This window comes from Pseudophryne corroboree, chromosome 6 (assembly GCF_028390025.1).
Source record: "Pseudophryne corroboree isolate aPseCor3 chromosome 6, aPseCor3.hap2, whole genome shotgun sequence".
Taxonomy (NCBI): Eukaryota; Metazoa; Chordata; class Amphibia; order Anura; family Myobatrachidae; genus Pseudophryne; species Pseudophryne corroboree.
The window spans coordinates 344902520-344929733 of record NC_086449.1 but is presented as its reverse complement, the minus strand read 5'-3'; the positions used below and the strand labels follow the sequence as shown (position 1 = coordinate 344929733).

The 27214-nt window shown below is 46.5% G+C and overlaps 1 protein-coding gene across 4 annotated transcripts in view; it reads right to left on the bottom strand.

Annotated features, from left to right (window-relative positions):
- Positions 1-27214, bottom strand: part of TLN2 (talin 2) — a 701648-nt gene that overhangs the window by 272165 nt on the left and 402269 nt on the right. For all 4 annotated transcript variants that reach the window (XM_063926512.1, XM_063926511.1, XM_063926513.1 and 1 more), the window contains exons 11-14: positions 18259-18414; positions 16921-17022; positions 15039-15115; positions 14705-14888 (exon numbers count right to left, since the gene is read on the bottom strand). In XM_063926512.1, coding sequence (XP_063782582.1) covers positions 14705-14888; positions 15039-15115; positions 16921-17022; positions 18259-18414 — 519 coding nt within the window. The remainder of the gene's footprint in view (positions 1-14704; positions 14889-15038; positions 15116-16920; positions 17023-18258; positions 18415-27214) is intronic.

Here is a 27214-nt window from a genome sequence, read left to right as displayed (position 1 = left end):
GCCCACTTTCCTCGTGGAATGGGCTTTTACAGATTTAGGCTGTGGCAGGCCAGCCACAGAATGCGCAAGCTGAATTGTGCTACAAATCCAGCGAGCAATAGTCTGCTTTGAAGCAGGAGCACCCATCTTGTTTGGTGCATACAGGATAAATAGCGAGTCAGTCTTCCTGACTCCAGCCGTCCTGGAAACATAAATTTTCAAGGCCCTGACTACGTCCAGTAACTGGGAGTCCTCCAAGTCCCTAGTAGCCGCAGGCACCACGACAGGTTGGTTCAAGTGAAAAGCTGATACCACCTTAGGAAGAAATTGGGGACGAGTCCTCAATTCTGCCCTATCCATATGGAAAATCAAATAGGGGCTTTTACATGACACCCGCCTTGCCGAAGCCAAGGCCAAAAGCATGACCACTCTACACGTGAGATATTTTAAATCCACGGTTTTGAGTGGCTCAAACCAATGTGACTTTAGGAAACCCAACACCACGTTGAGGTCCCACGGTGCCACTGGGGGCACAAAAGGAGGCTGAATATGCAGCACTCCCTTGACAATGTCTGAACTTCAGGCAGTGAAGCCAGTTCTTTTTGGAAGAAAATCGACAGAGCCGAAATCTGGACCTTAATGGAACCCAATTTTAGGCCCATAGTCACCCTTGACTGTAGGAAGTGCAGAAATCGACCTAACTGGAATTCCTCCGTTGGGGCTTTCCTGGCCTCACACCACGCAACATATTTTCGCCATATGCGGTGATAATGTTGTACGGTTACATCTTTCCTAGCTTTAATAAGCGTAGGAATGACTTCCTCCGGAATACCCTTTTCTTTTAGGATCCGGCGTTCAACCGCCATGCCGTCAAACGCAGCCGCGGTAAGTCTTGGAACAGACAGGGCCCCTGCAGCAGCAGGTCCTGTCTGAGCGGCAGAGGCCATGGGTCCTCTGAGATCATTTCTTGAAGTTCCGGGTACCAAGCTTTTCTTGGCCAATCCGGAACAATGAGTATAGTTCTTACGCCTCTTCTCCTTATTATCCTCAGTACCTTGGGTATGAGAGGAAGAGGAGGGAACACATAAACCGACCGGTACACCCACGGTGTCACTAGAGCGTCCACAACTATCGCCTGAGGGTCTCTTGACCTGGCGCAATATTTTTCCAGCTTTTTGTTTAAGCGGGACGCCATCATGTCCACCTGTGTCCTTTCCCAACGGTTTACAATCAGTTGGAAGACTTCTGGATGAAGTCCCCACTCTCCCGGGTGGAGGTCGTGCCTGCTGAGGAAGTCTGCTTCCCAGTTGTCTACTCCCGGAATGAACACTGCTGACAGTGCTAACACGTGATTTTCCGCCCAACGGAGAATCCTTGTGGCTTCTGCCATCGCCGCCCTGCTTCTTGTGCCGTCCTGTCGATTTACATGGGCGACCGCCGTGATGTTGTCTGACTGGATCAGAACCGGCCGGTTTTGAAGCAGGGGCTTTGCTTGACTTAGGGCATTGTAAATGGCCCTCAGTTCCAGATCATTTATGTGTAGGGAAGTCTCCTGACTCGACCAAAGTCCTTGGAAGTTTCTTCCCTGAGTGACTGCCCCCCAGCCCCGAAGGCTGGCATCCGTGGTCACCAGGACCCAGTCCTGTATGCCGAATCTGCAGCCCTCTCTGAGATGAGCCCTCTGCAGCCACCACAGCAGAGACACCCTGGTCCTTGGAGACAGGGTTATCAACCGATGCATTTGAAGATGCGATCCGGACCATTGGTCCAACAGGTCCCACTGAAAAGTTCTGGCATGGAACCTGCCGAATGGAATCGCTTCGTAGGAAACTACCATCTTTCCCAGGACTCGCGTGCAATGATGCACCGACACCTGTTTTGGTTTCAGGAGGCCTCTCACTAGAGACGACAGCTCCTTGGCTTTCTCCTCTGGGAGAAACACTTTTTTCTGGACCGTGTCCAGAATTCGGCCATTACCTTGGTAAATACCCTTGGTGCCGTGGACAGGCCGAACGGCAACGTCTGGAATTGGTAATGACAATCCTGTACCACAAATCTGAGGTACTCCTGGTGAGGATGGTAAATGGGGACATGCAGGTAAGCATCCTTGATGTCCAGAGATACCATGTAATCTCCCTCTTCCAGGCTTGCAATAACCGCCCTGAGCGATTCCATCTTGAACTTGAATTTTTTCAAATATGTGTTCAAGGCTTTCAAATTTAAAATGGGTCTCACCGAACCGTTCGGTTTCGGTTCCACAAACAGTGTGGAATAGTAACCCCGTCCTTGTTGAAGTAGGGGCACCTTGACTATCACCTGCTGGGAATACAGCTTGTGAATTGCCTCTAACACAGCCTCCCTTTCTGAAGGAGTCGTTGGTAAGGCAGATTTGAGGAAACGGCGGGGGGGGGGGGATGTCTCGAATTCCAGCCTGTACCCCTGAGATACCACTTGAAGGATCCAGGGATCTACCTGTGAGCGAGCCCACTGATTGCTGAAGTTTTTGAGACGGCCCCCCACCGTACCTGGCTCCGCCTGCTGAGCCCCAGCGTCATGCGGCGGACTTAGCAGAAGAAGCGGGGGAGGACTTTTGTTCCTGGGAAGTGGCTATATGCTGCAGCTTTTTTCCCCTACCTCTGGGCAGAAAGGACGCGCCTCTACCCCGTCTGCTCTTTTGGGGGCGAAAGGACTGCACCTGATAATACGGTGCTCTCTTTGGTTGTGAGGGGACATGTGGCAAAAATGCCGACTTCCCAGCTGTTGCTGTGGAAACTAAGTCTGAAAGACCATCCCCGAACAACTCCTCACCCTTATAAAGGCAAAACTTCCATGTGCCTTTTGGAATCTGCATCCCCTGTCCACTGCCGGGTCCATAACCCTCTCCTGGCACAAATGGACAGTGCACTTATTTTTGATGCCAGCCGGCAAATATCCCTCTGTGCATCTCTTATGTAAAAGACAGCGTCTTTAATATGCTCTACGTTTAGCAATATAGTGTCCCTGTCTAGGGTGTCAATGTTCTCTGACAGGGAGTCTGACCATGCAGCTGCCGCACTGCACATCCATGCTGAGGCAATAGCTGGTCTCAGTATAATACCAGTGTGTGTATATATAGCTTTTTGGAGAGCCTCCTGCTTTCTGTCAGCAGGTTCCTTTAGGGCGGCCGTATCTTGGGACGGCAGTGCCACCTTTTTTGATAATCGCGTAAGTGCTTTATCCACCTTAGGGGGTGTTTCCCCAACGTGACCTATCCTCTGGCGGGAAAGGGTACGCCATTAATAATTTTTTTGAAATTACAAATTTTTTATCAGGGGAAGCCCACGCTAGTTCACACACGTCATTTAATTCTTCAGAAGGGGGAAAAACTACTGGTAGTTTTTTCTCCCCAAACATAATACCCTTTTTTGTGGTACCTGGGGTCACTTCAGAAATGTGTAAAACATTTTTCATTGCCTCAATCATATAACGAGTGGCCCTATTGGACATTACATTAGTCTCTTCGTCGTCGACACTGGTATCAGTATCCGTGTCGACATCTGTATCTGTCACCTGAGGTAGCGGGCGTTTTAGAGCCCCTGATGACTTTTGAGACGTCTGGGCAGGCACGGGCTGAGAAGCCGGCTGCCCCACATTTGGCATGTCGTCAAATTTTTTATGTAAGGAGTCGAAACTTTCGCGTAATTCCTTCCACAAGTCCATCCACTCCGGTGTCTGCCCCGCAGGGGGTGACAACACATTTATAGGCACCTGCTCCTCCTCCACATAAGGCTCCTCATCAAACATGTCGACACAGCCGTACCGACACACCGCACACACACAGGGAATGCTCTGACAGAAGACAGGACCCCACAAAGCCCTTTGGGGAGACAGAGAGTATGCCAGCACACACCAGAGCGCTATATAATACAGGGATTAACTAAATTATATCCCCTATAGCTGCTATATATGTATTTTGCGCCTAAATTTAGTGCCCCCCCGCTCTTTTTAACCCTTTTCTGTAGTGTAGACTGCAGGGGAGAGTCAGGGAGCTTCCTTCCAGCGGAACTGTGAGGGAAAAATGGCGCCAGTGTGCAGAGGGAGATAGCTCCGCCCCTTTTTCGCCGACTTTTCTCCCGCTTTTTTATGGATTCTGGCAGGGGTATTTATCACATATATAGCCTCTGGGGCTATATATTGTGATATATTTGCCAGCCAAGGTGTATTTATTGCTTCTCAGGGCGCCCCCCCCAGCGCCCTGCATCCTCAGTGACCGGAGTGTGAAGTGTGTATGAGGAGCAATGGCGCACAGCTGCAGTGCTGTGCGCTACCTTGGTGAAGACTGATGTCTTCTGCCGCCGATTTTCCGGATTCTTCTTGCTTCTGGCTCTGTAAGGGGACCGGCGGCGCGGCTCCGGGACCGAACACCAATGGCCGGTTCCATGCGGTCGATCCCTCTGGAGCTAATGGTGTCCAGTAGCCTAAGAAGCCCAAGCTACCACCAGTTAGGTAGGTTCGCTTCTTCTCCCCTTAGTCCCTCGCTGCAGTGAGTCTGTTGCCAGCAGATCTCACTGTAAAATAAAAAACCTAACATATACTTTCTTTCTAGGAGCTCAGGAGAGCCCCTAGTGTGCATCCAGCTCGGCCGGGCACAGGATTCTAACTGAAGTCTGGAGGAGGGTCATAGTGGGAGGAGCCAGTGCACACCAGGTAGTCCTAATTCTTTCTTAGCTGTGCCCAGTCTCCTGCGGAGCCGCTATTCCCCATGGTCCTTACGGAGTCCCCAGCATCCACTAGGACGTTAGAGAAAAACGGTTTTATGAGAGAAAACCGACCTGTGCCCTTGCCCTGGTGGTCTAGTGGGGTTCCTGTACTACCACAGTGTCCACGCCAGCGCGCGGCCTGCCTCCCACAGGCCGCGCGGGATCGTGATTTACAGCGGCTCCCACTTACCTCCTCCCTGAGTGAGGCTACGTGATCCAGGAGAACAGCGGTCGTGTGTGTGACTAACAGGAAGAAAAACCGGAGCCTCCACTGTAGGTACTCGGCAACCAGGGCGCAGGAGTGTGCAGCGCCGTTGGGGGAGGTGATGGAGATGTCAACTACAAAACTGAGCTCCTGTGCCCGGAGGTGGGGTTATAGAGGAGGCGGCGCTAGGCATTCTGGGAAGAAGGTCAAAGCTTTGAGCCTGTTGGTGCCTCGGATCAAGATCCTACTCTACACCCCAATGTCATTCCTTGTGAAGCCCAGTGTACCCTGCAGCGGAAATATATTATATATATATATATATATATATATATATATATATATATATATATATATATATTATATACACACACATAAACAGGTGGTCTTCTGGTTGACGAATGTCGGGATCCCGGCGCACAGTATACCGGCGCCGGCATACCGACACATTCTCCCTCGTGGGGGTCCACGACCCCCCTGTAGGGAGAATAAATAGCGTGGCGTGCGTAGCGCGCCACCGTGCCCGCAGCTGGGCGAGCCCGCAAGGGGCTCATTTGCGCTCCCCACGCTGTCGGTATGCCGACGGTTGGGCTCCCGGTGCCGGTATGCTGGTCGCCGGGAGCCCGGCCGCCGGCATACCATACCACACCCACACAAACACATTACATTTGCTTGATTAGACTTGTAAACTAAAATGTATTCCAATCAAAGCAAACGACAAATGTAAAAATCAAGTCGTTGTTAGGTAAACTATCTCTGGTCATTAAGGGATTAAAGCGTTTCTTCCCCTCTCTTTCCTGATAAAGTTTTACTTTGCAGACCAACCACAAACTTACATGCCACCAGTTCCTCCTTTATATGTGGATGCAAGAGTGTTTTTAGGTTCCCTATAGAGATTCCCTAAATTTATTGCAGTTCAGTGAACTGAGATTAGTTTACTTGAACTACTAACCAATAGCTGCGCTGGAATTAATTAGAACACACATGATTGAAAATGTATTTACTTTTGCATGATTAGGTGTCATTAGGCGACTGATTGACTTCATTAAGCATTGGACAATGTCCAACGGCACATAATTGCACTCTGTGAGGAAAAAGCTGACTGGGAAAGAAAGGGTCTTAGCAGGATCTGTACGAAATATAGTTCTTTCCATAATTTTACATATATATTCTATACATCTCTATATACACACATATACCTTCGATTGCCCTGGCACTCTGACACCCCAGACAGTATTACATTGCTTGGGTGCCCTCCTTAAGGTATTGCACCCCTATATAAGCATAGCATGGATGGTAGGAGGCACTCATGAGACTTAAACTGGTAAATGAACCACAAATCGTGCTGTATTCCATATTGACGTTTTGGGGATCTTGACTATGAAGGGGTCAATGTCACTGAAACGTCGATATGTAATAAAGCACGTTTGTGGTTAATTTACCAGTGTAAGTGAAATGTTGACCATGAAAAATAAGATTTTACTTACCGATAAATCTATTTCTCGTAGTCCGTAGTGGATGCTGGGACTCCGTAAGGACCATGGGGGGGATAGCGGCTCCGCAGGAGACAGGGCACAAGAATAAAAGCTTTAGGATCAGGTGGTGTGCACTGGCTCCTCCCCCTATGACCCTCCTCCAAGCCTCAGTTAGGATACTGTGCCCGGACGAGCGTACATAATAAGGAAGGATATTGAATCCCGGGTAAGACTCATACCAGCCACACCAATCACACCGTACAACTTGTGATCTGAACCCAGTTAACAGTATGATAAAACGAAAAGGAGCCTCTGAAAAGATGGCCCACAACAATAATAACCCGAATTTTTGTAACAATAACTATATACAAGTATTGCAGACAATCCGCACTTGGGATGGGCGCCCAGCATCCACTACGGACTACGAGAAATAGATTTATCGGTAAGTAAAATCTTATTTTCTCTGACGTCCTAGTGGATGCTGGGACTCCGTAAGGACCATGGGGATTATACCAAAGCTCCCAAACGGGCGGGAGAGTGCGGATGACTCTGCAGCACCGAATGAGAGAACTCCAGGTCCTCCTCAGCCAGGGTATCAAATTTGTAGAATTTCGCAAACGTGTTTGCCCCTGACCAAGTAGCTGCTCGGCAAAGTTGTAAAGCCGAGACCCCTCGGGCAGCCGCCCAAGATGAGCCCACTTTCCTTGTGGAATGGGCTTTTACCGATTTTGGCTGTGGCAGGCCTGCCACAGAATGTGCAAGCTGAATTGTACTACAAATCCAACGAGCAATCGTCTGCTTAGAAGCCGGAGCACCCAGCTTGTTGGGTGCATACAGGATAAACAGCGAGTCAGATTTTCTGACTCCAGCCATCCTGGAAACATATATTTTCAGGGCCCTGACAACGTCAAGCAACTTGGAGTCCTCCAAGTCCCTAGTAGCCGCAGGTACCACAATAGGTTGGTTCATGTGAAATGCAGAAACCACCTTAGGTAGAAATTGAGGACGAGTCCTCAATTCTGCCCTGTCAGAATGAAAAATTAAGTAAGGACTTTTATATGATAAAGCCGCCAATTCTGACACACGCCTGTCTGAAGCCAGGGCTAACAGCATCGTCACCTTCCATGTGAGATATTTGAAGTCCACAGTGGTGAGTGGTTCAAACCAATGTGACTTTAGAAAACTCAACACAACATTGAGATCCCAAGGTGCCACTGGAGGCACAAAAGGAGGCTGTATATGCAGTACCCCTTTTACAAATGTCTGAACTTCAGGCATTGAAGCCAGCTCTTTCTGGAAGAAAATCGACAGGGCCGAAATTTGAACCTTAATGGACCCTAATTTTAGGCCCATAGATAGTCCTGTTTGCAGGAAATGGAGGAAACGACCCAGTTGAAATTCCTCTGTAGGGGCCTTCTTGGCCTCACACCACGCAACATATTTTCGCCAAATGCGGTGATAATGTTTTGCGGTTACGTCCTTCCTGGCCTTGACCAGGGTAGGGATGACTTCATCTGGAATGCCTTTTTCCCTCAGGATCCGGCGTTCAACCGCCATGCCGTCAAACGCAGCCGCGGTAAGTCTTGGAACAGACAAGGCCCCTGCTGGAGCAGGTCCTTTCTCAGAGGTAGAGGCCACGGTTCGTCCGTGAGCATCTCTTGAAGTTCCGGGTACCAAGTCCTTCTTGGCCAATCCGGAACCACGAGTATAGTTCTTCCCAACGGTTTACTATCAGGTGGAAGACTTCTGGGTGAAGTCCCCACTCTCCCGGGTGGAGGTCGTGTCTGCTGAGGAAGTCTGCTTCCCAGTTGTCCACTCCCGGAATGAACACTGCTGACAGTGCTATCACATGATTTTCCGCCCAGCGAAGAATCCTTGCAGCTTCTGCCATTGCCCTCCTGCTTCTCGTGCCGCCCTGTCTGTTTACGTGGGCGACTGACGTGATGTTGTCCGATTGGATCAATACCGCCTGACCCTGAAGCAGGGGTTTCGCTTGACTTAGGGCATTGTAAATGGCCCTTAGTTCTAGAATGTTTATATGAAGAGATGCTTCCATGCTTGACCACAAGCCCTGGAAATTTCTTCCCTGTGTGACTGCTCCCCAGCCTCTCAGGCTTGCATCCGTGGTCACCAGGATCCAATCCTGAATGCCAAATCTGCGGCCCTCTAGTAGATGAGCACTCTGCAGCCACCACAGAAGAGACACCCTTGTCCTTGGCGACAGGGTTATCCGCTGATGCATCTGAAGATGCGATCCGGACCATTTGTCCAGTAGATCCCACTGAAAAGTTCTTGCATGGAATCTTCCGAATGGAATCGCTTCGTAAGAAGCCACCATTTTTCCCAGGACCCTCGTGCACTGATGCACTGACACCTGGCCTGGTTTTAGGAGGTTCCTGACTAGCTCGGATAACTCCCTGGCCTTCTCCTCCGGGAGAAACACCTTTTTCTGGACTGTGTCCAGAATCATTCCTAGGAACAGTAGACGTGTCGTAGGAATTAGCTGCGATTTTGGATTATTTAGGATCCACCCGTGCTGACGTAACACTACCTGAGATAGTGCTACTCCGACTTCTAACTGTTCCCTGGACCTTGCCCTTATCAGGAGATCGTCCAAGTAAGGGATAATTAAGATGCCTTTTCTTCGAAGAAGAATCATCATTTCGGCCATTACCTTGGTAAATACCCGAGGTGCCGTGGACAACCCAAACGGCAGCGTCTGAAACTGATAATGACAGTCTTGTACTACAAACCTGAGGTACCCTTGGTGAGACGGGTAGATTGGGACGTGGAGATAAGCATCCTTGATGTCCAGAGACACCATATAGTCCCCTTCTTCCAGGTTTGCTATCACCGCTCTGAGTGATTCCATCTTGAATTTAAACCTCTTTATGTAAGTGTTCAAGGATTTCAGATTTAAAATTGGTCTCACCGAGCCGTCCGGCTTCGGTACCACAAACAGCGTGGAATAATACCCCTTTCCCTGTTGTAGGAGGGGTACCTTGATTATCACCTGCTGGGAATACAGCTTGTGAATGGCTTCCAAAACTGCCTCCCTGTCGGAGGGAGACTTTGGTAGAGCAGACTTCAGGAACCGGCGAGGGGGAAACGCCTCGAATTCCAGTTTGTACCCCTGCGATACTACCTGTAGAATCCAGGGGTCCACTTGCGAGTGAGCCCACTGCGCGTTGAAATTCTTGAGACGGGCCCCCACCATGTCTGAGTCTGCTTGTAAAGCCCCAGCGTCATGCTGAAGACTTGGCAGAAGCAGGGGAGGGCTTCTGCTCCTGGGAAGCGGCTGCATGGTGCAGTCTTTTTCCCCTTCCTCTGCCCCGGGGCAGGAAGGAATGGCCTTTAGCTCGCTTGTACTTATGGGAACGAAAGGACTGAGTTTGAAAAGACGGTGTCTTTTTCTGCTGATGTGAAGTGACCTGGGGTAAAAAGGTGGATTTTCCAGCCGTTGCCGTGGCCACCAGGTCCGATAGACCAGCCCCAAATAACTCCTCCCCTTTATACGGCAATACTTCCATATGTCGTTTGGAATCCGCATCGCCTGACCACTGTCGCGTCCATAACGCTCTTCTGGCAGAAATGGACATAGCACTTACTCTTGATGCCAGGGTGCAAATATCCCTCTGTGCATCACGCATATATAGTAATGCATCCTTCAAATGCTCTATAGTTAACAGTATATTGTCCCTATCCAGGGTATCAATATTTTCAGTCAGGGAATCCGACCACGCGACTCCAGCACTGCACATCCAGGCTGAAGCGATTGCTGGTCGCAGTATAACACCAGTATGTGTGTATATACTTTTAAGAATATTTTCCAGCCTTCTATCTGCTGGTTCTTTGAGGGTGGCCGTATCAGGAGACGGTAACGCTACTTGTTTAGATAAACGTGTGAGCGCCTTATCTACCCTAGGGGGTGTTTCCCAACGCGTCCTAACCTCTGACGGGAAAGGATATAGTGCCAATAATTTTTTAGAAATTAGCAGTTTTTTGTCGGGGAAACCCACGCTTTTTCACACACCTCATTTAACTCATCTGACTCAGGGAAAACTATTGGTAGTTTTTTCACACCCCACATAATACCCTTCTTTGTGGTACTTGTAGTGTCAGAAATGTTCAATGCCTCCTTCATTGCCGTGATCATGTAACGTGTGGCCCTACTGGACATTACGTTTGTCTCCTCACCGTCGACACTAGACTCAGTATCTGTGTCTGGGTCTGTGTCGACCCACTGAGGTAACGGGCGTTTTAGGGCCCCTGACGGTGTCTGAGACGCCTGGACAGGCACTAATTGATTTGCCGGCTGTCTCATGTCATCAACCGTTCTTTGCAAAGTGCTGACATTATCACTTAATTCTTTAAATACGATCATCCAGTCAGGTGTCGACTCCCTAGGGGGTGACATCACTAACCCAGGCAATTGCTCCGCCTCCACATCATTTTCCTCCTCATACATGTCGACACACACGTACCGACACACAGCACACACACCGGGAATGCTCTGATAGAGGACAGGACCCCACAAGCCCTTTGGAGAGACAGAGGGAGAGTCTGCCAGCACACACCAAGCGCTATATATATATACGGGAATACCCTTATATAAGTGTTATTCCCTTATAGCTGCTGTTTATATAATTTTTAGCTGCCAATAGTGCCCCCCCTTCTCTTTTTTACCCTGATTCTGTAGCAAGTCTGCAGGGGAGAGTCAGGGAGCCGTCCTTCCAGCGGAGCTGTGAGGGAAAATGGCGCTTGTGTGCTGAGGAGATAGGCTCCGCCCCTTCACGACGTCCTTATCTCCCGCTCTTTTCTGTAAAAATGGCAGGGGTTAAAATACATCCATATAGCCCAAGAGCTATATGTGATGTATTCTTTTGCCAACCTAAGGTATCATCTGTTATATTGCGTCTCAGGGCGCTCCCCCCCAGCGCCCTGCACCCTCAGTGACCGGAGTGTGAAGTGTGCTGAGAGCAATGGCGCACAGCTGCGGTGCTGTGCGCTACCTTAGTCTGAAGACAGGATCGTCTTCTGCCGCCGATTTCACCGGACCTCTTCGCTCTTCTGGCTCTGTAAGGGGGCCGGCGGCGCGGCTCCGGGACCCATCCAGGCTGAACCTGTGATCGTCCCTCTGGAGCTAATGTCCAGTAGCCTAAGAAACCCAATCCACTCTGCACGCAGGTGAGTCCGTTTCTTCTCCCCTTAGTCCCACGATGCAGTGAGCCTGTTGCCAGCAGGACTCACTGAAAATAAAAAACCTAAAATACACTTTTATTCTAAGCAGCTCAGGAGAGCCACCTAGCCTGCACCCTTCTCGTTCGGGCACAAAAATCTAACTGGGGCTTGGAGGAGGGTCATAGGGGGAGGAGCCAGTGCACACCACCTGATCCTAAAGCTTTTATTCTTGTGCCCTGTCTCCTGCGGAGCCGCTATCCCCCCCATGGTCCTTACGGAGTCCCAGCATCCACTAGGACGTCAGAGAAACACTACATACATACATACATATACACAAAGCATACACACACAATTGCTGAGGTATCAGGGTTTAAATTTTCTAGTTATTAGGTTATCAATGACTTGGATGTAACTGTCAACATATTAAAAATAATTATTTTCTCTTATAACACACTCATGAGATGCTGCCAAGTGTCATTTTTGTTTCTGGGGTGTCGCCAGCAGCCCTGATCCCCAGCTTCTCTTTCTGTTCATTTTCATTGTAACTTTTCCATTTCGAGATAGCTTTCAAGTTATCAATGTTCCTATTTCAATGCTTTTCGGTACACAAAATTTTTTGTCTTCCCACCACCATTTCTGGTAATTGATTTATGGTTATTTCAGTCAGTTATTTCAGGTCATTGAAGTATTATTATTACTACATTTTATTTATAAGGCGCCACAAGTGTTTCGCAGCGCCGTACAAAGGACAGTACAGGGAGACAAAACTTAACATTACAGTAAATAAATAACAAAAATAGAGTACAGGTAACAAAGAGCACCACAATTCTCAAAATATAATACAGCTTAGACGGGAGTAGCAAGGGAGTAATCACCGTACTACTTGGGGCTGGCGGCCATAGATAGAGATGAGCCTTTACCAGCAGGAGAAAAAGCGGGTAAAGATGGTCGCTGAGTAGCAGAGAGCTGTGAGTGAAATGTGTCGAGAAGAGGGCTTTGACAACAAGAGGAAAGAGGGCCCTGCTCTGAAGAGCTAACAATCTAGTGGGAAGGGGCGACAGACAGATGACATAAGCTGCAAGCAAGCGGGATGTAGCCTGATGGTAGGATGTAAGCAAAGCAGAGATGTTCAAGGCATGAGGCAGGGGGATGGAGGAGCAGCCTCAGGACCAGGTTATGCAGCGGAAGAGTACGCTTTGATGAATAGGTGGGTTTTCAGTGCCCGTTTGAAGCTTTGCAAGGTGGGGAGAGTCCAATGGAGCGTGGGAGCGTGTTCCACTGAAGGGGTGCATCACAGGCAAAATCTTGAAATCGAGCATGGTAAGCAGTGACCAGGGTAGAGGAGAGGCAAAGGTCATTGGCCGACCATAGTGGGCGGGAGGGAGTATGTAGGGAGAGGAGGTTGGAGATGTAGGGAGCAGTGGAATTAGAGATGGCCTTGTATGTGAGGAGTTTGAAGAGTATTCTGTAGAGCAGGCATTCCCAACCACGGTCCTCAAGGCACACCAACAGTGCAGGTTTTAGTGATATCCAGGCTTCAGCACAGGTGACTTAATTAGTAGCTCAGTTATTTTGATTTAACCATCTGTGCTGCAGCCTGGATATCACTAAAACCTGCACTGATGGTGTGCCTTGAGGACCGTGGTTGGGAATGCCTGCTGTAGAGGAATGGGAGCCAGTGCAGATTTTGTCGAAGGAGAGTGGCAGATGTGGAGCAGCGGGAGAGGAAGATAAGCCTAGTTGCGGAGTGGAGGACCGTGAGATGACCAGTGAGTGGATGATAAGTTTAGTTGCACTCTGGGAGAGAAATGGCCTGATGCAAGCAATGTTGCGTAGCTGGAACCAACAGGATTGCGCCAGAGCATGGATTTGGGGTGCAAAGGAGAAGGAGGAGTCAAGAGTGACGCCCAAGCAGTGGAGTTGAGGAACTGGGGAGATGGTGGTGTTGTCAACAGTGATAGAGAACAGTGAATATGGTAATTTCTGTCAGTTACTACAGTTCATTAAAGCTTTCACAAGTAACAAATTGGCTAGCCTATATGCACATTAAAAGGACTGGATCCAGTTGAATAAGGATTTTTATGAACAATTGGTGACTATATTTATTTCCTTATTCATTACAGGAGTAATAGGTTCTTTACTGCTAATATAGAATATTACTGTATGTAACTTTCATTGTGGTCATTCAAATTGTGTAATCTTTTATGGCAATTTATTATAATAAATTGTCAATGCGCTCTTGATAAACTGATCTATTGATTTTATCTTCCTTTGTGCTATATATTTTTGGCAGGACAGTACTGCTAAATTGGGATCTGCATTATAATTAATTATCTAGATATAAATATTAGTTAAGCTTGGTGGCTTGGGTAGCGCTAGGACCTTGTTACAGTATGTTAAGGACAATAAAGACATGGTTTGATGTGGAAGAACTTGACTGGCCCGCATAGTGCCCTAACCTCAACCCCATCGAGCACCTTTGGGATGTACTGGAACAGAGATTGCGAGCAAAGCCTACTCGTCCAAAATCAGTGCCAGACCTCATAAATGCTCTACAGAATGAATGGCCACAAATTCCCACAGAAACACACCCAAAATCTCGAGGAAAGCCTTCCAAGAAGAGTGGAAGCTGTTACAGCTGCAAAAGGAGGGTCAATGGTCAGAAGTCCAAATGTGATGGATGGATGGATAGATAGATATTCACATATATATACATAGATATATATATATATAACTCCAACCATAAACGGCACTCAGAGACAGTATAGCAAAAAAACTTGTATTCCCAACTGTCAACGTTTCGGGGCTCAAAGCCCCGTCGTCAGGACAAAATAACAGCAGTACACGATATCTATCTATCTATCTATATATACACACACACACGGTACTAATATATGTGCCACAGATCAAATCCTTTGGAAATGCACCCCTATGTCTGCTTTCACCAATGTAAAATAAATTTCCTGTATAAAGAAATACTGTATAATTAATGCATGCCATATACATATACTTCTGTTCATCATCTCTATGATGACACAATCCCACAGTGAAGTCAGTTTATTTTCATTACATTTACAACACCTCATGGACCAGTGAATCATGCTTCATTTTCAAATTTCTGTGCTTACCAGTGGTGGCATGTGACCTCTGTGCATCTGGCCTGTAGTAAGCTGCTGTTGTGCTGACGGCATACTGCCTATGTTGAACGTTTCTGGGCCACTTGATCCTGAGCGTATAATGGCTGGCAGGGCGACAGTACCATGTTCAGGCTTACCGGGCCGAGTGACCTGTTGCTGCTGAAGGATAGTGGATCTGGGTGACAGAAAAGTATTTATAATTACATCAAGAGTGCATAAATAAAAGACAACTTAATGTCCAAACTTTTTAATTATCATTATTTAATTATCAGGTGGCCTTTGGTCACAGAATATCTTCAGTAACAGATAACATTAAAATACTCACTTTTTTGGTGAAACAGACTCTTCTAACATGGTGGATTCTTCATCCCCCTCTAGTCCAAAGCGGTCTTTACTCTGTTTCTAGAAGTAGGAGTTCACAAGAATCACAATCAAGATTCAAAGAATTGTTAAATGTCTCATGGAAAATCAATAAAGATATTAAAAAAAAAAATAGTCTTATGGTTAAATTTTCCAAATTATAGAACAGCTAAACTTACCTTTTGTTTATACTATATGAGGAAATGTTCTTGTTTATAACATCAGCCATAACACTAAAACCACTTGCCTAATATTGTGTAGGTCCCCCTCCTGCCACCCAAAAAGCTGAGACCCGGCAAGGCATGGACTCCACATGACCTCTGAAGGTATCCCGTGGTATATGGACCAAAACGTTTGCAGCAGATCCTTGAAGTACTGTAAGCTGCAGGTAGGGCCTCCATGGCGTGGACTGGTCTTTCTAAGACATCCTACAGATGCTCGATCGGATAAAGATATGGGAAATTTGCAGACCAAGCCAACACCTTGAACTTCTTGCCATGTTTTTTTAAACCATTACTGGACAATTTTTGCAATGTGACAAATTATCCTGCAGATTGAGGGCACTGCCATCAGTGAAAACGGTTGCCATGAAGGGGTGCACTTGGTCCTCAACAATGTTTAGGTAGGTGATGAGTGTCAAAGTAATATCTACATGAATGCCAGGACCCAATATTTCCCAGTAGAACATTCCCCAGATTATCACACGGACTCCGCTGGCTTGCTTTCTTCCCAAAGGGCATCCTGGTGCTCTCACTTATCCTAAGGTAAACTACACACATGCACCCAGCCGTCCATGTAATGTATGAGAAAATGTGATTCATCAGAACAGTATGGGCGGAAATGTAATGAAGTTCGAGTTCTGTGCGGCATGCCAGACGAACATGGACATTTTTTTTTAAGGGGTAATCATTTACAAGGCTAAACCATGCCTTGTAAATGATTGCCACTTTAAAATAATGTCTGAGTTCGGACGCCATCCCGCACGGCCGCCGAACTCGGACTTCATTACATCCCGGCCTTTGTCTGAATGACCATTTTGTCTGTTTTCCGCTGTTTGGGAGCAACTGGTTGGTTATCATTTGCTCCCATACATTACCAGATTTTTATTCCAACCAGCCAGATTGGACAGAAGGTCTGCCAGATAACTGTATAGTGTATGCCCAGCTTTAAACTTCTTATAAATAGGATGAATGTGGCTGCCAGAAAGAAATATCAGACAGCTGATGTGTGTAAACATATTATAATGGGTGCCAGAATACTCTACAGCACCGTACTATTATACAAACATCTGATTTTCCTGCACCAACAATGATCATATCCTCTCTGTGCCAATGCTCAGTACAAACTCTGTTATAATATTTTGAATGTGCTATCAAGTGAACTGTTTTTACACAAACAAACATTCAGAAAATAAGAGAAAGTAAGTTCCTATCATGTGGTGCACTAGGGACTCAATATAAGAAATGTTTAAAACCCATTTTATTAGTATCCTGTTAAACTTTATATAATTAACAGAATCCTTTATTGTTGCAAAATAATTTTAGAAATGCCAGGATATGGTGTATGCTGCATCAGACACAGCTACCTTCCAAAACACACTTCACTAACGCTTTCTAACACACTGTTTTTAAAAATATTTTGTTACAATAAAGAATCCTGTTGATCATTTCATTTTTTAATCGGATATTAATAAAGTTTGAGGTTTTACAAAATTTCGACTACGGAGTCCCTGAACTCGCTTGCTCTTGTTGCTTTTTTTGAGTATTAACAAATAGACATTCCTGATCATACATTTACAATGAAATGCTGTTTAATGACATGATTAGTTCCAATAAAAGTGGCTTTACCTTCTTGAGGATGATGTCAATGTATCCAGCGATGAGCTGGGATATCTGTTCCCCTTCTGTGGTTTGTACAGAATAGTAACTCTCCTGATACTCTCCAAAATCCTGATCGGGAAAAGAGAAACTATGATTAATAATCATATAATGCATGAAATGGGAGTCGCATAAATGACCAATACGAAGTAAAGAAAACTAGTGTATTCAACTGCAACCAGTAGGTTCAATGATCTGGGACAAGATGAAACAGTTAAAGGGAGATGTTATAAAGCAATGGACACATTACATAGTGGATGTCCCAGTCTTTCTAAAATCATCCTGAATTGCTTGAAACACAGACAGGTGACAGTGCACACTGGATAATCTGATTAAATAAATCATTATGGATAATCACAAACGTTACTACAGAGATAAATCTAGTGTGGTATAAAAGATCTACAGTTATTAGTCAACAAGTCAACACCATAAGGCTGACAGACATTAGGTCGACAGGTAAAAGGTCGACAATAGAAAAGGTCAACAGGGTCAAAAGTTCAACATGGAAATGGTAGACACAAGTTTGTGTCATTTTGCATGTTTCCCCACCTGTGACCCTACTTAGTAGTAACATAGACCAGGGGTAGCCAACCCTAGTCCGCGAGAGCTACCAATAGTTCTAGTTTTCCAGGTCTCCTACCAGAATCACAAGTGAAGTCATTAGCTCAAATTGTGGTTCTTTTAAAATGTGTCCGTTAGTAATAACTGCTAGGTGAACTAGAAAACGTGAACTGTTGGTAGCTCTCGAGGACCAGGGTTGGCTACCACTGACATAGACCCTCGTGGGCTCGCTTCGCTCACCAAGCTTTGGGCAAGGTAACTATTCCCAATCGTAGACCATGAGCAAAAAATGAAAAAAATTAAAAAAAAAAAACCCCAAAACTTGTGTTGACTATTGCTATGTCAACCTTTTGTACCTGTAATCCTTTTGACCCTGTTCATCGGCCATGTGGGATGCAGCCGAAATCTGACATTTTTAAAGGGACATTCATTTACCAGGCATGGTTTAGCTTTGTAAATGACTGCCCCTTTAAAAAAACGTCTGAGTTTGGCCAGCATCCCGCACGGACGCTGAACTCCATAGATAAATACAAAAAATATAAAACAAGGTAGAAGGAAAATGGAATAAAAAGAAGGATAAAGAAAACCTTGTCTTTGAAAACTTGCACATCATTTTTACAACAATGTACTAAACGGTTATGGTACATGCATCCATATATCCAGCAACAGGTATTAATGTTATTTATTCATTTAGTCAAAGACCAAGTATTATACTGTCACAGGTGTCATGGGTAGATGGTTAAATACCAGGGTAAAGCTTTTTGGGGAGGCAGCCCAGCGTTTAACCGTTGTCAGAGGCCATTCTTGGAGCACATCCTTTGTTTTCTCATCCACCCTCATTACCGATTCCTTAGTGATCCCAAGGAGTCGTGGCACAAGTTTGTTCTTACCCTTCATTTTCTCCTGGAATGTCAGAAGGGGAGAAAATAAGAATTTACTCACCGGTAATTCTATTTCTCGTAGTCCGTAGTGGATGCTGGGGACTCCGTAAGGACCATGGGGAATAGACGGGCTCCGCAGGAGACTGGGCACACTAAAAGAAAGATTTGGTACTACCTGGTGTGCACTGGCTCCTCCCTCTATGCCCCTCCTCCAGACCTCAGTTAGGATACTGTGCCCGGAAGAGCTGACACAATAAGGAAGGATTTTGAATCCCGGGTAAGACTCTTACCAGCCACACCAATCACACCGTATAACTCGTGATATTAAACCCAGTTAACAGTATGAAATACAACTGAGCCTCTCAACAGATGGCTCAACAATAACCCTTTAGTTAGGCAATAACTATATACAAGTATTGCAGACAATCCGCACTTGGGATGGGCGCCCAGCATCCACTACGGACTACGAGAAATAGAATTACCGGGGAGTAAATTCTTATTTTCTCTGACGTCCTAGTGGATGCTGGGGACTCCGTAAGGACCATGGGGATTATACCAAAGCTCCCAAACGGGCGGGAGAGTGCGGATGACTCTGCAGCACCGAATGAGAGAACTCAAGGTCCTCCTCAGCCAGGGTATCAAATTTGTAGAATTTAGCAAACGTGTTTGCCCCTGACCAAGTAGCAGCTCGGCAAAGTTGTAAAGCCGAGACCCCTCGGGCAGCCGCCCAAGATGAGCCCACCTTCCTCGTGGAATGGGCTTTCACTGATTTAGGATGCGGCAATCCAGCCGCAGAATGCGCCAGCTGAATTGTGCTACAAATCCAGCGAGCAATAGTCTGCTTAGAAGCAGGAGCACCTATTTTGTTGGGTGCATACAGGATAAAAAGCGAGTCAGTTTTCCTGACTCCAGCCGTCCTGGAAACATAAATTTTTAAGGCCCTGACTACGTCCAGTAACTTGGAATCCTCCAAGTCCTTAGTAGCCGCAGGCACCACAATAGGTTGGTTCAAGTGAAAAGCTGATACCACCTTAGGGAGAAACTGGGGACGAGTCCTCAATTCTGCCCTATCCATATGGAAAATCAGATAAGGGCCTTTACATGACAAAGCCGCCAATTCTGACACACGCCTGGCCGAAGCCAAGGCCAATAACATGACCACTTTCCACGTGAGATATTTGAGATCCACGGTTTTAAGTGGTTCAAACCAACGTGATTTTAGGAAACTCAACACCACATTGAGATCCTAAGGTGCCACAGGAGGCACAAAAGGGGGCTGAATATGAAGCACTCCCTTTACAAAAGTCTGAACTTCAGGCAGTGAAGCCAGTTCTTTCTGGAAGAAAATCGACAGAGCCGAAATCTGGACCTTAATGGAACCCAATTTTAGGCCCATAGTCACTCCTGACTGTAGGAAGTGCAGAAAACGACCCAGCTGAAATTCCTCTGTAGGGGCCTTCCTGGCCTCACACCACGCAACATATTTTCGCCAAATGCGGTGATAATGGTTTGCGGTTCCTTCTTTCCTGGCTTTTATCAGCGTAGGAATGACTTCCTCCGGAATGCTCTTTTCCTTTAGGATCCGGAATTCAACCGCCATGCCGTCAAACGCAGCCGCGGTAAGTCTTGGAACAGACAGGGCCCCTGCTGTAGCAGATCCTGTCTGAGCGGTAGAGGCCATGGGTCCTCTGATAACATTTCTTGAAGTTCCGGGTACCAAGCTCTTCTTGGCCAATCCGGAACCACGAGTATCGTTCTTACTCCTCGCCTTCTTATTATTCTCAGCACCTTTGGTATGAGGGGCAGAGGAGGGAACACATAGACCGACTGGTACACCCACGGTGTCACTAGAGCGTCCACAGCTATCGCCTGAGGGTCCCTTGACCTGGCGCAATATCTCTTTAGCTTCTTGTTGAGGCGGGACGCCATCATGTCCACCTGTGGCCTTTCCCAGCGGTTTATCAACAGTAAGAAGACTTCTGGATGAAGTCCCCACTCTCCCGGGTGTAGGTCGTGTCTGCTGAGGAAGTCTGCTTCCCAGTTGTCCACTCCCGGAATGAACACTGCTGACAGTGCTAGTACGTGATTTTCCGCCCATCGGAGAATCCTTGTGGCTTCTGCCATGGCCACCCTGCTTCTTGTGCCGCCCTGTCGGTTTACATGGGCGACTGCCGTGATGTTGTCTGATTGGATCAGAACCGGCTGGTTTTGAAGCAGGGGCCTTGCCTGACTTAGGGCATTGTAAATGGCCCTCAGTTCCAGAATGTTTATGTGTAGGGACGACTCCTGACTTGACCAAAGTCCCTGGAAATTTCTTCCCTGTGTGACTGCGCCCCAGCCCCGAAGACTGGCATCCGTGGTCACCAGGACCCAGTCCTGTATGCCGAATCTGCGGCCCACTAGAAGATGAGCACACTGCAGCCACCACAGTAGAGACACCCTGGTCCTTGGAGACAGGGTTATCAGTTGATGCATCTGAAGATGCGATCCCGACCACTTGTCCAAGAGGTCCCACTGGAAGGTCCTTGCATGGAACCTGCCGAATGGAATTGCTTCGTACGAAGCCACCATTTTTCCCAGGACTCGTGTGCAGTGATGCACCGATACCCGTTTTGGTTTTAGGAGGTCTCTGACTAGAGATGACAGCTCCTTGGCTTTCTCCTGCGGGAGAAACACTTTTTTCTGTTCTGTGTCCAGAATCATCCCCAGGAACAGTAAGCGTGTGGAAGGAACCAGTTGTGACTTTGGAATGTTTAGAATCCAGCCATGCTGTTGTAGCACTTCCCGAGATAGTGCTACTCCGACCAGTAACTGCTCCATGGACCTCGCCTTTATTAGGAGATCGTCCAAGTACGGGATAATTAAAACTCCCTTTTTTCGAAGGAGTATCATCATTTCTGCCATTACCTTGGTAAACACCCTCGGTGCCGTGGACAGTCCAAACGGTAGTGTCTGGAATTGGTAATGACAATCCTGTACCACAAATCTGAGGTACTCCTGGTGAGGAAGGTAAATTGGGACATGCAGGTAAGCATCCTTGATGTCCAGGGATACCATGTAATCCCCCTCGTCCAGGCTTGCAATAACCGCCCTGAGCGATTCCATCTTGAACTTGAATCTTTTTATGTATGTGTTCAAGGATTTCAAATTTAAAATGGGTCTCACCGAACCGTCCGGTTTCGGTACCACAAACAGTGTGGAATAGTAACCCCGTCCTTGTTGAAGTAGGGGTACTTTGACTATCACCTGCTGGGAATACAGCTTGTGAATTGCCTCTAGTACAGCCTCCCTGCCCGAGGGAGTTGTCGGTAAGGCCGATTTGAGGAAACGGCGGGGGGGAGGCGCCTCGAATTCCAGCTTGTACCCCTGAGATACTACTTGAAGGATCCAGGGATCCACCCGTGAGCGAACCCACTGATCGCTGAAATTTTTGAGGCGGCCCCCCACCGTACCTGGCTCCGCCTGTGGAGCCCCACCGTCATGCGGCGGACTTGGAAGAAGCGGGGGAGGACTTTTGTTCCTGGGAACCTGCTGCGTGGTGCAGCTTTTTTCCCCTTCCTCTGCCTCTAGACAGAAAGGACCCGCCTTTTCCCCGCCTGTTTTTCTGGGGTCGAAAGGACTGTACCTGATAATACGGCGCTTTCTTAGGCTGTGAGGGGACATGGGGTAAAAATGCTGACTTCCCAGCTGTTGCTGTGGAAACAAGGTCTGAGAGACCATCCCCGAATAACTCCTCACCCTTATAAGGCAAAACTTCCATGTGCCTTTTAGAATCTGCATCCCCTGTCCACTGCCGAGTCCATAAGCCTCTCCTAGCAGAAATGGACAATGCACTTATTCTAGATGCCAGCCGGCAGATCTCCCTCTGTGCATCTCTCATGTACAAGACTGAGTCTTTTATATGCTCTACGGTTAGCAATATAGTGTCCCTGTCCAGGGTGTCAATATTTTCTGACAGGGAATCTGACCAAGCAGCAGCAGCACTGCACATCCACGCTGAAGCAATAGCTGGTCTCAGTATAACACCAGTGTGTGTATATATAGACTTTAGGATAGCCTCCTGCTTTCTATCAGCAGGTTCCTTTAGGGCGGCCGTATCCGGAGACGGTAGTGCCACCTTTTTAGACAAACGTGTGAGCGCTTTATCCACCCTAGGGGGAGTTTCCCAACGTGACCTATCCTCTGGCGAGAAAGGGAACGCCATTAGTAATTTTTTTGAAATCACCAATTTCTTATCAGGGAGAGCCCACGCTTCTTCACACACTTCATTTAATTCTTCAGATGGGGGAAAAACTATTGGTAGTTTTTTCTCCCCAAACATAATACCCTTTTTTGTGGTACCTGGGTTTATATCAGAAAGGTGTAAAACCTCTTTCATTGCCTCAATCATGCCACGAATGGCCCTAGTGGACATTAAATTTGACTCATCGTCGTCGACACTGGTATCAGTATCCGTGTCGACATCTGTGTCTGCCATCTGAGGTAGTGGGCGTTTTAGAGCCCCTGATGGTCTTTGAATTGCCTGGGCAGGCACGAGCTGAGAAGCCGGCTGTCCCGCATTTGGCATGTCGTCAAATTTTTTATGTAAGGAGTCGACACTTGCACGTAATTCCTTCCATAAGTCCATCCACTCAGGTGTCTGCCCCGCAGGGGGTGACATCACATTTATAGGCATCTGCTCCGCCTCCACATAAGTCTCCTCATCAAATATGTCGACACAGCCGTACCGACACACCGCGCACACACACACAGGGAATGCTCTTAAAGGAGACAGGACCCCACAAAAGCCCTTTGGGGAGACAGAGAGAGTGTATGCCAGCACACACCAGAGCGCTATATAATGCAGGGACTAACTGAATTATGTCCCCTATAGCTGCTATAATATTTACTGCGCCTCAAATCTGTGCCCCCCCTCTCTTTTTTACCCTTTTCTGTAGTGTAGACTGCAGGGGAGAGTCAGGGAGCTTCCTTCCAGCGGAACTGTGAGGGAGAAATGGCGCCAGTGTGCTGAGGGAGATGGCTCCGCCCCTTTTTCGGCGGACTTTTCTCCCGCTTTTTTCTGTATTCTGGCAGGGGTAATTACCACATATATAGCCTCTGGGGCTATATATTGTGGTTATTTTGCCAGCCAAGGTGATATTATTGCTGCTCAGGGCGCCCCCCCCCAGCGCCCTGCACCCTCAGTGACCGGAGTGTGAAGTGTGTATGAGGAGCAATGGCGCACAGCTGCAGTGCTGTGCGCTACCTTGGTGAAGACTGAAGTCTTCTGCCGCCGATTTTCCGGACCATCTTCTTGCTTCTGGCTCTGTAAGGGGGACGGCGGCGCGGCTCCGGGAACGAACACCAAGGACGGGTCCTGCGGTCGATCCCTCTGGAGCTAATGGTGTCCAGTAGCCTAAGAAGCCCAAGCTAGCTGCAAGCAGGTAGGTTCGCTTCTTCTCCCCTTAGTCCCTCGTTGCAGTGAGCCTGTTGCCAGCAGGTCTCACTGTAAAATAAAAAACCTAATATATACTTTCTTTCTAGGAGCTCAGGAGAGCCCCTAGTGTGCATCCAGCTCGGCCGGGCACAGAAATCTAACTGAGGTCTGGAGGAGGGGCATAGAGGGAGGAGCCAGTGCACACCAGCTAGTACCAAATCTTTCTTTTAGTGTGCCCAGTCTCCTGCGGAGCCCGTCTATTCCCCATGGTCCTTACGGAGTCCCCAGCATCCACTAGGACGTCAGAGAAACTATGTAATAACAAAGTACTCAAACATACAGTGGGTGAGGAGGGTTGTTTTAAACACAAAATTACTTAACATATTAACAAATATAGTGTGAGCTTGGTTAACTGCAAGAGCCAAAACCCTTTCAATTGCTACAATCCAACTTGGTTGCAAAACAGTGATCTAGAAAGAAACCTCCAGAACTTCAGTAAAATGCTACATTATAATCCCCTGGTTTATAAATTGCTTTAAAATACTAGGAACCAGGTCCGGGGTTCTAAATAATAATTATGGCTCAGTATAAGCTGCAGTGGGCACATCAAGTTTTATGGGCTGCATTTTACAGATTTGCTGAATCGTGAGGTCAGCGGAAAATGTAGACAAAAAATGTGCAGTGATCTGACTGGAGGGAAAGTGTCTAGTTTAAACAATCAAATCTTAACGAGGATGATAATTAGGTAAGAAAGCACCGGAGGAGATGAAAGATGGGAATCAGAGACAGAAAGAATGTGCCGTGAAATCTGATTTTTCCTTCCTACAGTCATACAAACACATTTACAGAAGTAAATGCAATGTGCTTTCACATGTAGTAATAGAAAACATTAGCAAATAAAACATATGTAGTAATACAGAAATAATAGTATAGAGAGGATGGCAGCAACATTGCACTAGTGAGTACATGTGTAAATTATATACACACACACAACATACATATATATATATATATATATATATATATATATATACACACACACACACACACTATACAGTATATTCACCAAACCCAGCTTAATCTGTTACTCACTCACTGTCTACCACATCTGTGTCACCCCTGTCTATCTACCCCTCCCCTTTAGAATGTAAGCTCTCATGAGCAGGGTCGTCAACCATCATGTGCTTATTTTTCTCTTACTTAAACCATCTTCAACGGCACCAAATCCCAAGGTTTTATGCCACCTTGTGTCGTCTGCTGCTGTAGCTATGTTTATTTTACCTGCACTTGTCCTATATTGCCTTCAACTGTAAGCCACTGTTTTCCTGTTTTGATCATTCCATTTATGTACTTGGGCGCTGTGGATCCCTTGTGGTGCCATATAAATAAATAAATAAATATATATATATATATATATATATATATATATATATAGAGAGAGAGAGAGAGAGAGAGAGAGAGAGAGAGAGAGAGAGTGTTTTCTAAAAGGAGGCACTTCAATGGATAGGTCTCAAATAATAAATTTGACATTAAATCTATTCATATTATAGAATTAGTTTGAACTTACTAAATAAAGATTCTTTCTAGATGTTGCAGAAAAAATATGGGGCTGAATCCAAATCTCGACTAAACCGGGAGATCCAGTGCGGAGGGCCAGCGGTTGCAGTGCAGGAGTTGCTACGGTCATTTCGGACTCACAGACTTATATGCTCTCATGCCTACCTGCTTCTGGTAATTGCACTTTATAGGACTCCCCACGTGGATATCATTGTGCTGCTATATGAATATGTTTTGCTGCTACATGTATTTTAATTATTAAGTTGGTTTTAACTGTGCTAGATTAGATGCACTTCATTCTGTTCTAAATTGGAGATAACGGTGCTTCACTATATGCACTTTATTTTTTCTTTGTTGGTAAACACTGCATTGGAGATCTTCAGTGAAAGGACCACATACAATAGAGGGTCCGTGAGAATGCCTCTTCATTGATGCACTTGGTTGTATGTATAGACACCATATTTTTTCTGCAATTGTTTTAACCCTTGGGGCAGAAGTATTTTAGAGAGTTACCTCCGTGTGTCTTACACTTCATCAAGCTGCTACTAGTGCACACTCTATACAGATTCTACACCTTTTTCTTGTTCCACTCTTTCTAGATGTTATCTTGCTGGAGTGAGCAATGCCGATATATTATTGTTGAAAATAGTTAGATTTTATAACAGTTTGGCATCATTATACAATTTTAAAACAATTTCAATCACAAATTATTAAAATGCAGACCTTACAAAGTATCAGATAGATAAAACACATTTGGACATTATGTCAGACAGAACACTACTTCAGTGAACAGAAATGTCACCATAATTAGAAGGGAAGCATTTTCTCCAATCGTAGGTTCTCTGAATGAGTCTCTTAAGGGCCCTACACACAAAGCGACATATCACTCCCCCCGTCACCCGGCTCCATAGCACTGCATGCAATTAGGGAGGAGATTGTCCATATTGGCATGTATGTTTAAACGAGCCGGCACCGGCGATGAACAAGCGCGGGGCCATGCATCTTTCATCACTGGTGCCTACACACTGATAGATATGAAAGGTATCTTGTTCATTAATTAATGAGATCGTTCATATCGTTCACTGGTATCGGCCAGTGTGTAGGGCCCATTAATGTTTAACCCAGGTTCTCGGAGTCCTACATGTTTCGTCTCAGTGGTATTTTTTTTTTAAGGATGCTTAGTATAGAAATCACATTTGACTGGAATTCGGCATAATAAAAGCAATAAGAATCATCAGAATTTGGGCCAGTGGTTCCCTTGATAAGTTCAGGGTCACAGAAAGGGAGATATTTCACCTCAGACTCGTGCCTAATCAACACAACAAAATAGTTTGAGCATAAGGTGAAGACAAAGTGAAGGAACAGGTGCCAGTTTTCCTATAAAGTATCCTCTTATATGTGGGAAAAAAAATAAGAATTTACTTACCGATAATTCTATTTCTCGTAGTCCGTAGTGGATGCTGGGAACTCCGTAAGGACCATGGGGAATAGCGGCTTCGCAGGAGACTGGGCACAAAAGTAAAGCTTTAGGACTACCTGGTGTGCACTGGCTCCTCCCCCTATGACCCTCCTCCAAGCCTCAGTTAGGATACTGTGCCCGGACGAGCGTACACAATAAGGAAGGATTTTGAATCCCGGGTAAGACTCATACCAGCCACACCAATCACACCGTACAACCTGTGATCTGAACCCAGTTAACAGCATGATAACAGAGGAGCCTCTGAAAAGATGGCTCACAACAATAATAACCCGATTTTTGTAACAATAACTATGTACAAGTATTGCAGACAATCCGCACTTGGGATGGGCGCCCAGCATCCACTACGGACTACGAGAAATAGAATTATCG